General features: G+C 38.9%; 1 protein-coding gene across 1 annotated transcript in view; it reads left to right on the top strand.

Moving 5' to 3' along the window:
* LOC128657178 (prostaglandin reductase 2) overlaps window positions 1-15386 on the top strand; it is an 81046-nt gene that overhangs the window by 9413 nt on the left and 56247 nt on the right. The window contains exons 2-4 of the mRNA XM_053711428.1: window positions 11398-11476; window positions 12486-12604; window positions 14874-15065. Coding sequence (XP_053567403.1) covers window positions 11440-11476; window positions 12486-12604; window positions 14874-15065 — 348 coding nt within the window. The 5' untranslated portion in view covers window positions 11398-11439. The remainder of the gene's footprint in view (window positions 1-11397; window positions 11477-12485; window positions 12605-14873; window positions 15066-15386) is intronic.

Raw genomic sequence — 15386 nt, 5'->3', positions numbered from 1 at the left:
CAGGCTGTTCTTGAATTGCATTATCACTGGGCAATACCATATCAGAAGTATAAAGTGTGATTTAAGTTACCAAGCACAAGGCAACCTAACCAAGGAAAATGACCGTAGTAAGTAGAGGGTCTGCCCATGTGCTGTGACAGAAGTTTACATGTGTTTTAATTACTTCTTCTTTTTTTAAAAAACATTTTTTAGAGGTACTTTTTATACAAACATTCTCAGCAATGTGAAAAACAAAATTCAGAATATACAAAAAGAATGTCCATAGTACGTAAATTACAGAAGAAGCAGTCCTTCATTTAGGACATAAATGAGCATAAAACATAGATTACAAATATGACAAGCATTCATTTAAACATTTTATAGACCTGTAATAAGAGCCATATCTAAATTATTACATTGAGAGCTAAATGGTGCTCAGAAATTATGTGTTGGCTCAAAATGCTGTACATATCTCTTGTAAAAGTACATTTTTAAAGCAAATTAGCAACAACGGAGAGAGAAAAGAAAGAAAAGAAAAATTATCACGTCAAGGTACAAGGAACCAACTGACATAAACAAACATTTTAACCCTTCAATGAGTATAAGGCACTTAATTTCTGGTCAATGGAAATAGTGAATTTCAAATCTCTGTACTTTTTTAGTCATATAAATACAAATAGTCAAAACAACAGCAACAACCAAAAACAAAGAAAGGGAAAAAAGAAACGGACGCTGCCCCACCTTCTGCCTTCTTCATAGCTCACCTCCGTCCAAATAATAGTTTATAGAAATGTAAATTAGTGCCAGGATGTAGGGAAGATACCGGCGAACACGAGAGATTGAAACGTCCCGGTTTTGTGGAATAGAGAGGTGAGTGTAAATTGAATTGACAGAGGATATTGTAGTATCACATTTGACCATTTGGATATAGTTTTTATGCAAGGATAAGATATTACATTTTTCAAATATAATTTGAACCTGAACTGCCTTTATAAATTCAGCCATAGTAGGTGCAATTTTATCTTTCCTTTTTTTAATACAGGTGTTGATTAAATTTGTATTATTGTCTTTTTTTGGAGGTATAGAGAAAAAAAAAATATGGTGGGCTTCAAGGCTAATTTTTTCATCTAAAGACTTATTTATCCAAAATACAATTTTTTTCCAGAAATGGTACATTTTTGGGCAAAGCCAAAAGCAATGAAAAAAATTTCTGCTTCTGTAGAACTCTATCTAGGACAATTCACTACCCCTGTGCCTACCCATTTGGTGAGTTTTGTTGGGGTAATATAAGTATTATTCAGTAGTTTAATATGAGACTCTTTCCAGGAAGAGGAGTTAGGAGCTTCTCTTATCCATTTGATACTATATTTAAAATTATCAAGGGAAAACTCCTCAAAAGTTATTCTTTCATTTTAACAAGGAAGAATTTTAACAAGGAAGAATTTTCGTATGGAGCTTGTGGGACCGTGTTTCTGGCGAGTCTGAAGACCGCTGCTCCATAACCCTGTCCGCCTACTTTGAGCCGGTGGACAGGAATCGCCACAATTCAACCCGATCGAGTATGATCCGATTGGCCGTGAGTCTGCAGGGGGCGGCGTTGCACCAGCAGCTCTTGTGAGCTGCTGGTGCAATGCTGAATATGGAGAGCGTTTTGCTTTCCGCATTCAGTGAGGTCTTGTGGACCTGACCCGCACTGCAAGACCTTTAATAAATAGGCCTCTAAGTCTCTATAGAAGTGTCTGAGCTGTAAATAAGCATAAAAAATATTTTTAGAAATATTAAATTCAGAGCACAGAACAACTTTAATCTCATGATGTTTGTCTAGAGTTTGGTATAAGTAAATCAGTCCCTTATGCATCCATATTTTGAATAATGACTTTAATACAAAGAGGTGAAAATGTGTAAAATTAATTTACATGACAAAAAAGTGTTCAATTAGAAAACTCAAACATCATTGGAAAAAAAAAGTATTTTCTGATTGTTTAGAATAATGTTGGAAGGAGGATTTAAGGAACAATGTATCCAATAATTATGGCATGATGAGTGGAGAATTTTAGAGAATGTGCCTAAAATGACACAACAATTATAATTGTACATTTCACTCTTGCCTCAATGTGTTGATACATCATTCATTTATACTAATCTGCCTCTCTGATCTCCTGAGCAAAGGTCGAGGAGAGCCTGTAGAAGGGTCCTCGCAGAAGGCTTGTGTTTGAGTGTGTGAGCTTAAAGGCTGTGACACACTGCAAGCAATGCAGCGCGAGGCGAAGCAGCTGCTTCGCATCGCATCTGAAGTTCAATTATTTCATCACTGAGCGCTCAGCTACGCGACCTAACGCAGCAGAGTGCTCAGAGATTAAAAGGCAGGACACATTGAGCACGCACAGTTGCATCTACACGCTGCACACCACTCCGCTTGCAGTGTGTCACAGCCTTAACAGTTAAAGCAGCAGGGGGGAAAGAGAATGGGGTTCTTGATGGGAAGTAACAACAAGCAGTTTGATCCTTTTCTTATGTTATGTACTTGTGTGTGTTTGGCTGATCTCTGTGTTGATTGATAAGCATGCTGTGTTCATGTTACATATCTAACATTCAGTGTGCCCCAGGCATATGGTACCAACTGAATGTTAAAAAAGACTAAAGCTGCCTTTATTTCAGATAATGTCAGGATTAACCTCATCTATCCTAAGGTAAGCTTGGTAGGGTTTTACTGTTTTGTAGCAAAATTATGGAATAGTTGGTGGTGAGTCCAATATATTTTATCCAGCAAGAGATATGCACTGTAATTGGAGCATATAGCAGAAACCTAGGGTAACTTCATGTTATGCTCTTGAAAGTAGATAGTGAGGAACTCTAAGCTTTTAGAAATGTTGGGGACATACATAAGGAAGAACCAGAAAATGTGGCATAGGGAAATACAGAATGGATAAAATGTTTGATTGAAGGGACAGTAAAAGTCAAAATTAAACTTTCATGATTCATATAGAACATGTAATTATAGACAACTTTCCAATTTACTTCTATTATCTAATTTGCTTTGTTCTGCCTAGGTAGGCTCAGGAGCAGCAATGCACTACTAGGAGCGAACTGCTGATAGGTGGCTGCATACACATGCCTCTTGTTATTGGCTCACTTGATGTGTTCAGCTTTCTCACAGTAGGACATACAGTAGTTGCTCCTTCAACAAAGAATATCTAGAGAATGAAGCAAATTTGATTATAGAAGTAAATTGAAAAATGTGGGGTTTCATGTCCCTTTAAGGCAGTGTAATAGATAATTAACTAAATTAATTTCAGGCCTAAATGCAAAATTGAAAAGACGCTAAATAAAATCTAATAAATATTAAATGAGTTTACAGTAAGTGTCTCAGATTCAATACAAATGGGAAAGCCTCAACAGAAAGACACATTTCCAATTTTTAAGTTCTCCTATTTGTCACAGCGACGTCTATCTGCCCAGCTGTGTCTGTGGGGAGCAACAATGACTTTCTACAAATTGATGCATATCCAAAGCATTGTCAGTCTAACGCTGCACTTACAGACTGTCAGCAGCACAGTCTTCAATTCGGGCGTTACGTCCTGTCATCTCACTACATCACATGCAAACACTGCATTCTGCTTGATTTCCTGCCCTCTTGTCATCTGATTGGTCCACAGCATCTGGCTTATTTAGCCCTATCTGCAACTGCTCTCATTACCCAGCAGCCTTCCTCAGTCCCAGTCTCCGCCCAACCTTAATTCCCTTAAGGTGGAAACCTAAAAGTACAGTATATGGAAAACATAAAATGAACAATAAAGCTCAAAATGCATAGTGAAAATACAAGTAATTAAAGTGGAAGTATTTAAAAGTCCTATATTTTATTAAATTTGTTTTAAAACATAGGGCCCATATACCACACTCATCCTTGACAACTAAAAAGCAGAAGAGCTGGAGAGGGGTCCTTAAACCCATACTTTGTAAAAGAGAAGGGCAGCTCCCAGCACTTTTGATCTGACTGTGCTAAGGAGCCAGTAGCAACCAGGTATTTATGTACTGAGAGCACACTGTGATTTTGTTAGCATGGTTTGCTGTCTCAGAGTAGTCCTGGGACATAAGACACATAGACTTGCAGGGTCAATGGGAGTAAAACTACATTGTTTAACAAATTAATAAGTTTTGCCCTTTAATAAACCTTTAATATGATAAACACATATGTACACATATATAGAAATAATACATGTGCAGCAGTTACACTTGTACAAGAAAAGCCTGCTTCAAATCATAGTTAATGTGACTTGGATAATTGCAAAAAAAGTGTAGAGTGAATGATCATTTGCACAGAAAGTTTGCTTGTGAAAACTTTTAACCTGTTTCACTTACCTGTTCACTGCCAAGTTAAAATTCAAGATTTGACACTTGATTTTCTTTATTATTATTCTCTCTCTATGATCATGTGGATCTAGTGTATATATTTCTGGCTCTGAGTATATATGGGTTTCTGATACTTTCTAAAGTTTAGACGGTGCCGTAAATCTTGCTGAATATTTTTTTCTTTCCGGTAAATAATTTCTAAAATGTATACACGTCCTTTGCATATGAAACAAAAACCCAAATGGGACCTTACTTTAAACTGATGAACACCACCTCTGTCTATATTTATTCAATTTATATCAGTAGGTTTTCCTTAGTACTGCATCATCAAGGTCGAGTTCTAGCAGTTTTAACTCCCTAGGCATTTTTCTCTAAAGCTTTCTGCTTATGTGAGATTACAGCACTATAAGGTGCTTCACAGGATTCTGAAAGGCAGTTTTACTTGGAAAGATGTGTATCCCACTAAGGGGCATTCACTACATTTTTGTATGTTAAAGAGAGACACATTCATTAAAAGGATACTAAACCCACTTTTTTCTTTCATGCTGCAACTTTCTAATGTACTCCTATTATCAATTTTTCTTCATTCTCTTGCTATCTTTAATTAAAAAGCAGGAAAGTAACGCTTAGGAGCCAGCCCATTTTAGGTTCAGCACCCTGGATAGTGCTTGCTTATTGGTGGCTACATTTAGCCACCAATAAGCAAGCGTAACCCAGGTTCTAACCAAAATGGGCTGGCTCCTAAGCTTTACATTCCTGCTTTTTAAAATAAAGATAGAAAGAAAACGAAGAAAAAGTGATAATTGGAGGAGTATTAGAAAGTTGCTTAACCCATTTTTTACCGGGACTTTCAGACAAAAACTTGCCCAAAACACCAGAGAATTTTTAGCATTTTAACTTAATTTTAACAGAAATAGAGCCTTGTTTTTTTTTATTTACCTGTCAAAACTATATACTTATTTTTAAGGAGATAACCCAAGGTATTGATCTAGGCCCATATTGGTATATTTCATGCCACCATTTCACCGCCAAATGCAATTATATATATATAAAAAAAAACTTTTTTCCACAAACTTGTTTTTTTACAGAAATTATTTACATACTTGCTTGGGCAATCATGGCACAAATGTTTGTAAAAGTTTCTCTGGGATCCCCTTTGTTCAGAAACAGCAGATATATATGGCTTTGCCATTGTTTTTTGGTAATTAGAAGGCTGCTAATTGCAGCTCCCACCTGACACTTCCCACCCCTGATCCCTACCTGATCCCTTGTTCTGTTGAGAATTCCAATTAGTCAAAAACTGCAATCTGACGTCACTTCCGGTGACTTTTATTTTAATATCTGTTTTGCCTCTGGGGGGCCTCCGCAGACCCTTTGGCATACACCCCTAGTAAACCTTGGGGAATGAGGTTACAAGGGCGGCTTTGCCCCTCTTGAACCCCCCAGGCGTAGGCAAAATAGAGAGTGAAGATAGGCGATTACAGGGCCTATATGATTGGTTGTGAATCCTGTCACTTACTGGACAAGGACCAATCAGATGTATGGAAATACCGTAAGTGACGTCAGATTGGAGTTTTCGACAGATTGGAGTTCTCGACAGAGCACCCTCCCAAATAGCTGTCTTCCCTCCATCACTGGTCACCCCCATCTTAGGTACTGGCAGACAGTCTGCCAGAATGAAAATGTAAGGCTTTTTTTTTTTTTAAATAAAATATTTTTTATTTTTATATTTTCTGCAGTGTAGGATCCTCCCTGACCCCCCCCCCAACAGCTCTCTAAACCTCCCCCCCCCTCTAATTAGCTGCCATCTTAGGTACTGGCAGCTTTCGAGACTGCTGGAGCTTCCTGAAGCTAAGACGCCTATTGTACTGCAAGATGTGTATATATATGTCTTATTGGGTAAAGGGGTTAAAATTGCATGCTCTATCTGAATCATTTAAGAAAAAAAATTGGATTTAGTATTCCTTTAAATTATAGTCACCAATTACCAAGTGAAAATTGTATCTTTCAAATGTTATATTTTTGTTGTTGTTAGGGAATTCAATTTAGTCAGAAAGGTTAAGCATCTGGTGCTTGCAGGTAGGAGCGTTATGGTTTGAGCCTCTAGGGGCGCGATCCGATATACAGCATAGTTTTCGGCGCAAGCGAGGGAACCCGCGCCGCCCGTAATTTCACTTCGCACATCGGGGTATTACATATACTGCGCCGTTAGATGCTAAACTGGCGTAAGTAGGACAAACTGGCGATCTTCCAAAAAGTGCGCAAATTCACATTTTACTCGTGGCAAGTGACTTACGCCTGTATTTTGTTCACCTAAAGTCTCAATAAAGAGTAGTTTTATGCAAATTAGGCTAACACTCGTAAAAATCAACCGCGACTCCATCTAAAAATGCGCCACGTAATTACGCTATTCAAAAGTCATATATAAACCCATGCGCAGCCGCCATTTTCTTCAGTGTGTTTGGATGGTTCGTTGAGCTACAGCACACTACACTGGAGTGGAGGATTAGTGAGAGTAGAGAGAGAGGCGCAAACAGAGGAGTTAGGTCGCATTGTTGGTTGGTTAAGCTTGTACACTTACACATATTTTTACATATTGCATGCATACATACATATACAAAATACACAACACTTTTTTTTTTATAACACCTCACACATTTTATTTCAATTCTACAGTGTGATAGGCTGAGTGATTGGTTGTGATTGTGTGTGATTGAACTGGGAGTGAGTGTGTGTAGTGTGAGGATGGCAGGGAGAGGTAGGGCGGAGGGGAGGAGGGGAGAGGAGTGGCAGGGAGAGGAGTATTGTAGAGGACAGGAGGAGCAGTGGGGTCCCCGTCAGGGAGTAAGTGGAGAGGGAGAGCTAGAAGGGATGATGGGAGGGGAGATGCCCGAGAGCCCCAGAGACCAGGCACATCCAGAAGAGGGACAGAGGGTGCACATGGGGACAGAAGGGGGGAGGAGGGAGAGGATAGGGAGGAACCCACACCAGGGACATCGCAGGGAGCAAGCCAGGTGTCCACAGAGGATGAGATGTCCAAACTTCTCATTCGATGAGAATGTTGCCCTAGTCCAGGCCATCATGGACAATCACAGTGCCCTCTTTGGCCAGGAGAAGGGCAAAGGCGTTGCCAAAAGGCGTTAAACGGCATGGTTGGCGGTAGAGGATGCCGTCAACAGTGTGGCCCCGCAGAGGAGGACTGTTGAGGGCCTTAAAAAAAGGTGGAATGACTGTAAGAGGCGGGTGAAAGAAAAGATGGGGCAGGAAGCCATGCACCAGAGGGGAACAGGCGGTTGTCCACCCCTGGACACAGAATACAACACCTGGCAGGAGATGATACGCAGGTCCCTGAGTATCACAGCAGTCCGTGGACTTCCAGGGGCTCGTGACTCAGGGGCTGCAACCACAGCACATCATGCTGGTGAGTAACATCCCACACACCAGTATTATATGTATTTGAGATATAACATCCTTTAATGTCACACATTCATGTACACAATGTGGAGCATGGTATTTGGCCTACTAACAAACATCTACAATTATATTTGACATTAATGCTACTTAACACAATGCAATTCATGATATGAGGTGGAATAGTGCAATACTAACATGTCTCAGAGTAACACAGGCCACAAGCCACATGTAGAGTTTTCAGTAAATGGACACTATAGCCATCACAATACTTTTAGCTCAAGAAAGCAGATTCAGTGCCTACATCAGGCTAAAGTAAATTGACATGTACACATAACTATTGTATAAAACTGTATACTGTGCATATTAAAATCCCTCATATCACAAATCACAATGTGCACATGCATGTTATAGAGTTTGACATGAGAATCAGTATAGGCCCTAGCATGTATCAATGTACATTGTATGCCCACATGGACATATATATGACTGTACTAATCCCTCTCATCATTTGACTCCTCCACAGAACCTCCTGTCACGAGGATGCAAACAGGCATGCCGCCACCTCCACCACCACCAGTCACAGGCATGCAGCCACCACCACCAGTCTTCAGGCAACCACGTGAACATTATGTTCCCAGGCATGAGCAGGGTTGGATGGCTTCAGTTGAGGACCCGGAAGTGATGCCACCACCATTGACATATGACCCCTGGCAAGATTCCTGGACAGAGGAATATTCTTCTTTTGGATTTGAGGGGGAGCCAAGACAGCCACAAAGGGTCCATTTATTTACCCCCCCCCCCCCCAACACAATCTCAGGGCAGTCATGGCTTTTACACACAGGCTATGTCACAAGAAGTGCCAACTGGACAGGCTGAGTGGTCACACACTTGTCATCAGTGGGACTATTAATCCACCCTGAGAGCTCCACCATCCTCTTCACTTGGAAGAGCTCCACCATCCTCTTCACTTGGAAGAACACCACCATCCTCTTCACTTGGAAGAGCACCACCATCCTCTTCACTTGGAATAGCACCACCATCCTCTTCACTTGGAAGAGCACCACCATCCTCTTCACTTGGAAGAGCACCACCATCCTCTTCACTTGGAAGAGCACCACCATCCTCTTCACTTGGAAGAGCACCACCATCCTCTTCACTTCGAAGAGCACCACCATCCTCTTCACTTCGAAGAGCTCCACCATCTGCAGAAAAACATATAGCTGAAAGTACTCAAGCAGCAGCAGATGTAGCTGAACCTGCACCTCAAGCAGCAGCAGATGTAGCTGAACCTGCACCTCAAGCAGCAGCAGATGTAGCTGAACCTGCACCTCAAGCAGCAGCAGATGTAGCTGAACCTGCACCTCAAGCAGCAGCAGATGTAGCTGAACCTGCACCTCAAGCAGCAGCAGATGTAGCTGAACCTGCACCTCAAGCAGCAGCAGATGTAGCTGAACCTGCACCTCAAGCAGCAGCAGATGTAGCTGAACCTGCACCTCAAGCAGCAGCAGATGTAGCTGAACCTGCACCTCAAGCAGCAGCAGATGTAGCTGAACCTGCACCTCAAGCAGCAGCAGATGTAGCTGAACCTGCACCTCAAGCAGCAGCAGATGTAGCTGAACCTGCACCTCAAGCAGCAGCAGATGTAGCTGAACCTGCACCTCAAGCAGCAGCAGATGTAGCTGAACCTGCACCTCAAGCAGCAGCAGATGTAGCTGAACCTGCACCTCAAGCAGCAGCAGATGTAGCTGAACCTGCACCTCAAGCAGCAGCAGATGTAGCTGAACCTGCACCTCAAGCAGCAGCAGATGTAGCTGAACCTGCACCTCAAGCAGCAGCAGATGTAGCTGAACCTGCACCTCAAACAGCAGCAGATGCAGCTGAACCTGCACCTCAAGCACCTAGAAGCCCTGCTGCTCAAGAGCCTGTGGATGCATTGTATTCACCCCTGGGTGAGGAATACATTGCACTCCAGAGGAGGCTCATAACAAGCACAGAGAATATACAAAGAGGCCAAGAGAGGTTCTTGAGGAGACAACAACGTAGCATAGAGCTACAGAGGGACATAGCAGCAAGTGTTCATAACCAATCCCAGATGATGCGAATTCTGTCTAATATGCAGATGCAAATGGACAATAGATGGAGAGAACAAAATCAAATCTTGGGTGTGTTGGTTGAGCACTTTACACACCAGCAGAAACAGAAGAATCTTCTCAGACCAGGAGAACAAGGCAATCCACTACAGCCACCTCAGCTCCCTCATACAAGAAGCCTAAAAATAAAGAAATATTCTTATAGTTCACCATAAATCTTGTCCTCTGTTATTTACCATATAATTGTCATCCACATCCATGTGAGGTGTGTTTTAGTACACTAATATTGTTAAAACATATAATAAGGCCTGTGTGGAAATGGCCCAATAAAGGTAATATATATTATCCTGTTTATGACATATTCTTGTACTATAACTCCCATCCACAATAGTTGTTTCTGAAGGGTACATATAGTAATATTCACTTCTAAGATGTAAATCAATGTATCTCACATCCAATATAAGTTGACACATTGGTATATATAGTAGTGATGTTACTGATAGGGTGGGCATTATAAGGTGTTTTAAGTCTGCAGGTGAGAGGTTGTGGTGTCTGTGATTGGTTTGACACATTTGCAAAGAGGCAGCCTTCAAGAAGGTCTTAGAAATGATCATATGAGCCATCCTAGGTTTTGCTTTCAACTAAGAATACCAAGAGAACAAAGCAAGTGTTCTAATTAAATATGAAAGTAGTTTGAAATAACATGCCCTATTTTAAAGAAGAAGGTTTTCTTTGGACTTGACTGTCCCTTTATATATTTTGGCATCAGTGCCAAGCTGTATTAGCATTAGAATAAATTATACTCCAGTGGGTTCTAAAGAGATGAAGGTAATACAAATTAAAGTAAATAAGCAAGTATATGTCCACAATGTGATAAAGTACCTACAAGCTCAATCCATTTGATTATGTTGTGGCTTCAATCTATTTCAAATACACAAATAAACCTTAAAAAAGCAATATCATAGTATACTGTCCCTTTAAGATGCTGCTTAAATGTATGTGTTTGTTAAGGCTTCCAGGGAGTTAAGTTGTTTTTTTTAGTCAGTGCAAGGGTTGCTGCGCCTGCAATTTGTGGCGAGATGAGAATGGAGTAGATTTTCTGAAATCTGCGCGCGTAAGTCCTTACGCTATATATTGGATACCAAATTGCGCGTAGTTCTATGTTAGTCTATGGGTAAAAAAAATACGGCCGAAGGGTGAAATATACGCGCGTAACTTGTATGCTACGCTGTATATGTAATACCAAAATCATGCAAAATCTGGCGTCGCCGGCTTTTGCGGGTGACGCTGCATATCGGATCGGGCCCTAGGTGTGTAAATTGGACTAGCAATAAGAACATTTCCTCCTCACAAATCCTTTAGGAGCTTGTTTTTAGCAATACCTCTCTGATATGAATTAGAACTGTATGCAGTGATTTAGGGACAGTTTTGTGCTATTGCTACTTATCTACACTAGTTTGTGTCTAATAAATATTTCAATATCGAAGTTTTCAAATAGCTATCACTTTTTTAATTTTTTTAATGAAGTTCTAAAAATGGATTTGTCCGACTTTCTTTTGTGAAGGTTACTTCCACATAGACCTCCTACGAAGCATTTATTTTAAGAATGAAGGTAAAGAGAATCGTCTTGGCTTCTAGGCCTGGTAAGTGTATTTCATAGTTCTTCTTTTTGTATAATTGTTTCTACTCCGATAAAAAAAATGATTATTTGTTGAAAACCCTTTATCCAAACTGTTTGGGACCGGAAAAGGTTTGAACAATATGTCATTATTTATTTCATGATTTAGACAGAGCATGCCAATTTAAACAACTTTCTAATTTACTTCTATTATCTAATTTGCTTAATTCTCTTGATATACTTTGCTGAAAAGCATAACTAGATAGGCTCAGTAGCTGCTGATAGATTTCTGCACATAGATGCCTTTTGTGATCACCCATGTGCATTGCTGTTAACAAAGGATATCTAAAGAATGAAGCAAATTAGATAATAGAAGTAAATTGGAATGTTGTTTAAAATTGTATTCTCTACTTCAATCATGAAAGAAAATTTTGGGGTTTAGTGTCCCTTTAAGTGACTATTTGCATGCCATGATACAGCTTATACATGCATCCTAATATTTTTTTGTATACATAGTACCATCAGAGATAGTACAGTACTGTAATCAGAATAGTTGTTTTAAATAAATATAGACTATCATTTGCATTTTAAACACAAAAACCTTAATCATTTTATTTTTTTTAACAAATAATGAAAGTCTAAATGTTGTAATAATTCTAATGATAGAATTCCAAATGTGGGTATTTCTACCTGTACTATTAAATAATTGACCAGACCTCCCTTGTTTTCACCTATAAACTGAACTGTATATGCATTTTTAATGTGTTCTACTGGTATTATCTCTTGAATTTCCCTTTGAAAAGAGATGGGATTGCCTAAACACATTATGTTGTTTTATTAAACAAAATAAAAAAACAATAAATAATAATTATTTAAATTTGTGTAATTCCATATTAAAGGCTCATAGACAACAGAAACCAAACCTACAAACGCTCAACAATGTTTAAATGCTTTATTTTCTGTTTAAATTATGGTTTTGCCACATAATGCCGGTAGTGAGGTGCAAATGAGTTACAAATTGTGCTGTGTTTCAGGAATCTACGGTGAGCCAGTGGCTGAAAATTTCCGCCTGGAAGAAGTAAGTCTTGCAGAGGAGCTCAAGGAAGGCCAGGTCCTAGCTCGAACCCTTTATATTTCTGTTGATCCATATCTGGTGAGCATAAAACTGTTTGGAACAATGTATTCATTTGCAGAGCATTTCTGTCTGTTCTTACAATCAGGTTTTAAGTGAGTGCACAAATATAGTGGTCAGTAATCCAAAAGAAATTATATGTAGATGTAATGGTTTTGCATTTAATTTTAATAATTATAAAAAGATATGAGCTGACCATGATACCACATTTTTTTAATTTCAACATTTTGGCATCATCAATATTGTGAGAATGAGTCAGTTTAAAGGGACATTATCATTTTATATTACTACCTCAAAGTGTTTAAATTGTATATATATAAAAAAATCTGCAATATACTTTCATTGATTAGTTTGTCCCCTTTCCTGTAATTGCACTGGAAATGATGAGCTTTTTACTTCCTGTTAGAAGTGGAAGTGCAGAACACAGTTATATTCCACGCAGTCATTGGCTGCACACTCTAGTGACTTATTTATAACTGTCCCTAATTGGCCACAGCAGAGAATGTAACAACATGGCAGCTCCTATTGTTTTATAGACACTAAAACTTTACACTTATTTTGACAATATTTAAACAGCTAATGAAAACGTTATTTTCAGACTAATATTTTCTTTGAATGCACCATTCTATCTAGCATGTATTTAGTGTTTAATGTCTCTTTAAAGAACCTTTATGGCATTGAAGTTTTTGTATTACCATTTCTATCTTGCTATTTGTTTAACTCCCACAAAGCAGAAATCAGCTCCTAATAGTATGACTACATCATGGACAACATAATACTATGGTCAATTCAAATATATACGGAATACCTTGACTCCACTTAGTCTTCCAGTATCAGGGGATGCACTTCTGTTTTTTAACACTAAGAAGAAAAATCTTATCTCTAGCCACTACCTTCTTCAAAGGGACATGAAACCCAACATGTTTCTTCTGTGATTCAGATAGCAAGTACAATTTTAAAAAACTTTCCAATTTACTTCAATTATTGAATTTGCTACCTTCTCTTGTTATCCTTTGCTGAAAGGTTTATCTAGGCAAGCTCAGGAGAAGCAAATAACCTAGGTTCTAGCTGCTGATTGGTGGCTGCATATATATATATATATATATATATATATCCGATTGCCATTGGCTCACCCATGTTAGTTCCGTTAGAAACCAGTAGTGCATTGCTGCTCCTTCAACAAATGATACCAAGAGAATGAAACAAATTAGATAATAGAAGTAAATTAGAAATATGTTTAAAATTGTATTCTCTATTCAAATCGTGAAATACATTTTTTGGGTTTCATGTCCCTTTAACCGTGTGTCTACCATTTTATTGTGGCTTGGGATTTGACAATGCTGGTATACACAGCATTATATATACTGTATGTATGTATATATATATATATATATATATACATATATATATATATATATATATATATATATATATAAATATATAGAAAATAACTCATTGTGTAGTTCATTAACAAATCTAGACAGGCCAGTAGGCCTGTTTTTCCTACAGAAAACCTCTGGAATACACTGTTTCCAATGCAGCAAGGAATTCTGGGTAAGATATGCAAATTAGGTTCACAATGACACACCTTTTTACTTCATGTCTGCTTTTCAGCAGATTCCCTTTACGCCAAAGCATCGCTGTTCACACAGCTTATAAGCTTAGCTAGGGTTAGTGCAGTGATTCATAACTATACCAGGACAGACTGTTTAATGGTTTTCTGTCCTGGGATAGTTATGAATCACTTCTTTAACCCTAGCTAAGCTTATAAGCTGTGTGAACAGCGATGCTTTGGCGTAAAGGGAATCTGCTGAAAAGCAGACATGAAGTAAAAAGGTGTGTCATTGTGAACCTAATTTGCATATCTTACCCAGAATTCCTTGCTGCATTGGAAACAGTGTATTCCAGAGGTTTTCTGTGGGAAAACAGGCCTACTGGCCTGTCTAGATTTGTTAATGAACTACACAATGAGTTATTTTCTCTATATTTTGTGCGTAGTGGAGGATTTTAAACTCACCGTTTACCTCCCCCTAATTTAAAATGTTCACACGTTTAAAACAAAGTTTCAGTGGTGATGTTTATAGGGCGTTTTACTGCAAATGCTGACAGAAACAAATAATGAATGCACACCGTAATGTTGTTTTAGGAGTTTATTAATGTTTTGGGATATGTGTCACTTTACACAGCTTCTTGTTTCAGCTGAACTGTTCCTCGGTTACAATACATTTCATTCGCTGCAGTGTTACATTTCACTAAATGAAATAAAAGGTTATTATTGGTCATTTTCTAGCGTTGCTGTATGAATGACGCCACAGGCACAGATTACGCTGGTTCATGGAAGATCTCTGAAGTTGTAGACAGTGGTGGCATCGGAGTGGTAGAAAAAAGTAGATCCAACCAGTACGCTGCAGGGGATTTAGTCACAAGTTTTAACTGGCCCTGGCAGACAAACTGTATTCTGGACGAAAAATCTCTGCAAAAGGTAACCTGTGCATAAACTGTGTAACATTAAATGATAAAACAACACTTTACCAGATATTCTGCAGAGATAAAAGGGACACAAAGCCCAATTTATTTCTAATTTACTACTATTCTCTAATTTTGTTTTGTTCTTTTGGTATCCTTTGTTAAAAAAGATACCTAGGTAGGCTCAGGCACTGCTGATTGGTGGCTCCACATATATGCCTCATGTTATTGGCTCACCCAATGCATCCAGCTACTTCACAGTAGTGCATTGCTGCCTCTTCAACAAAGGATAACAAGAAAATGAAGCAAATTAGATAAAAGAAGTACATTGGAAAGT

This window comes from Bombina bombina, chromosome 1 (assembly GCF_027579735.1).
Source record: "Bombina bombina isolate aBomBom1 chromosome 1, aBomBom1.pri, whole genome shotgun sequence".
In the NCBI taxonomy this organism is placed as follows: domain Eukaryota; kingdom Metazoa; phylum Chordata; class Amphibia; order Anura; family Bombinatoridae; genus Bombina; species Bombina bombina.
This window is presented reverse-complemented; position numbering and strand designations above follow the sequence as displayed.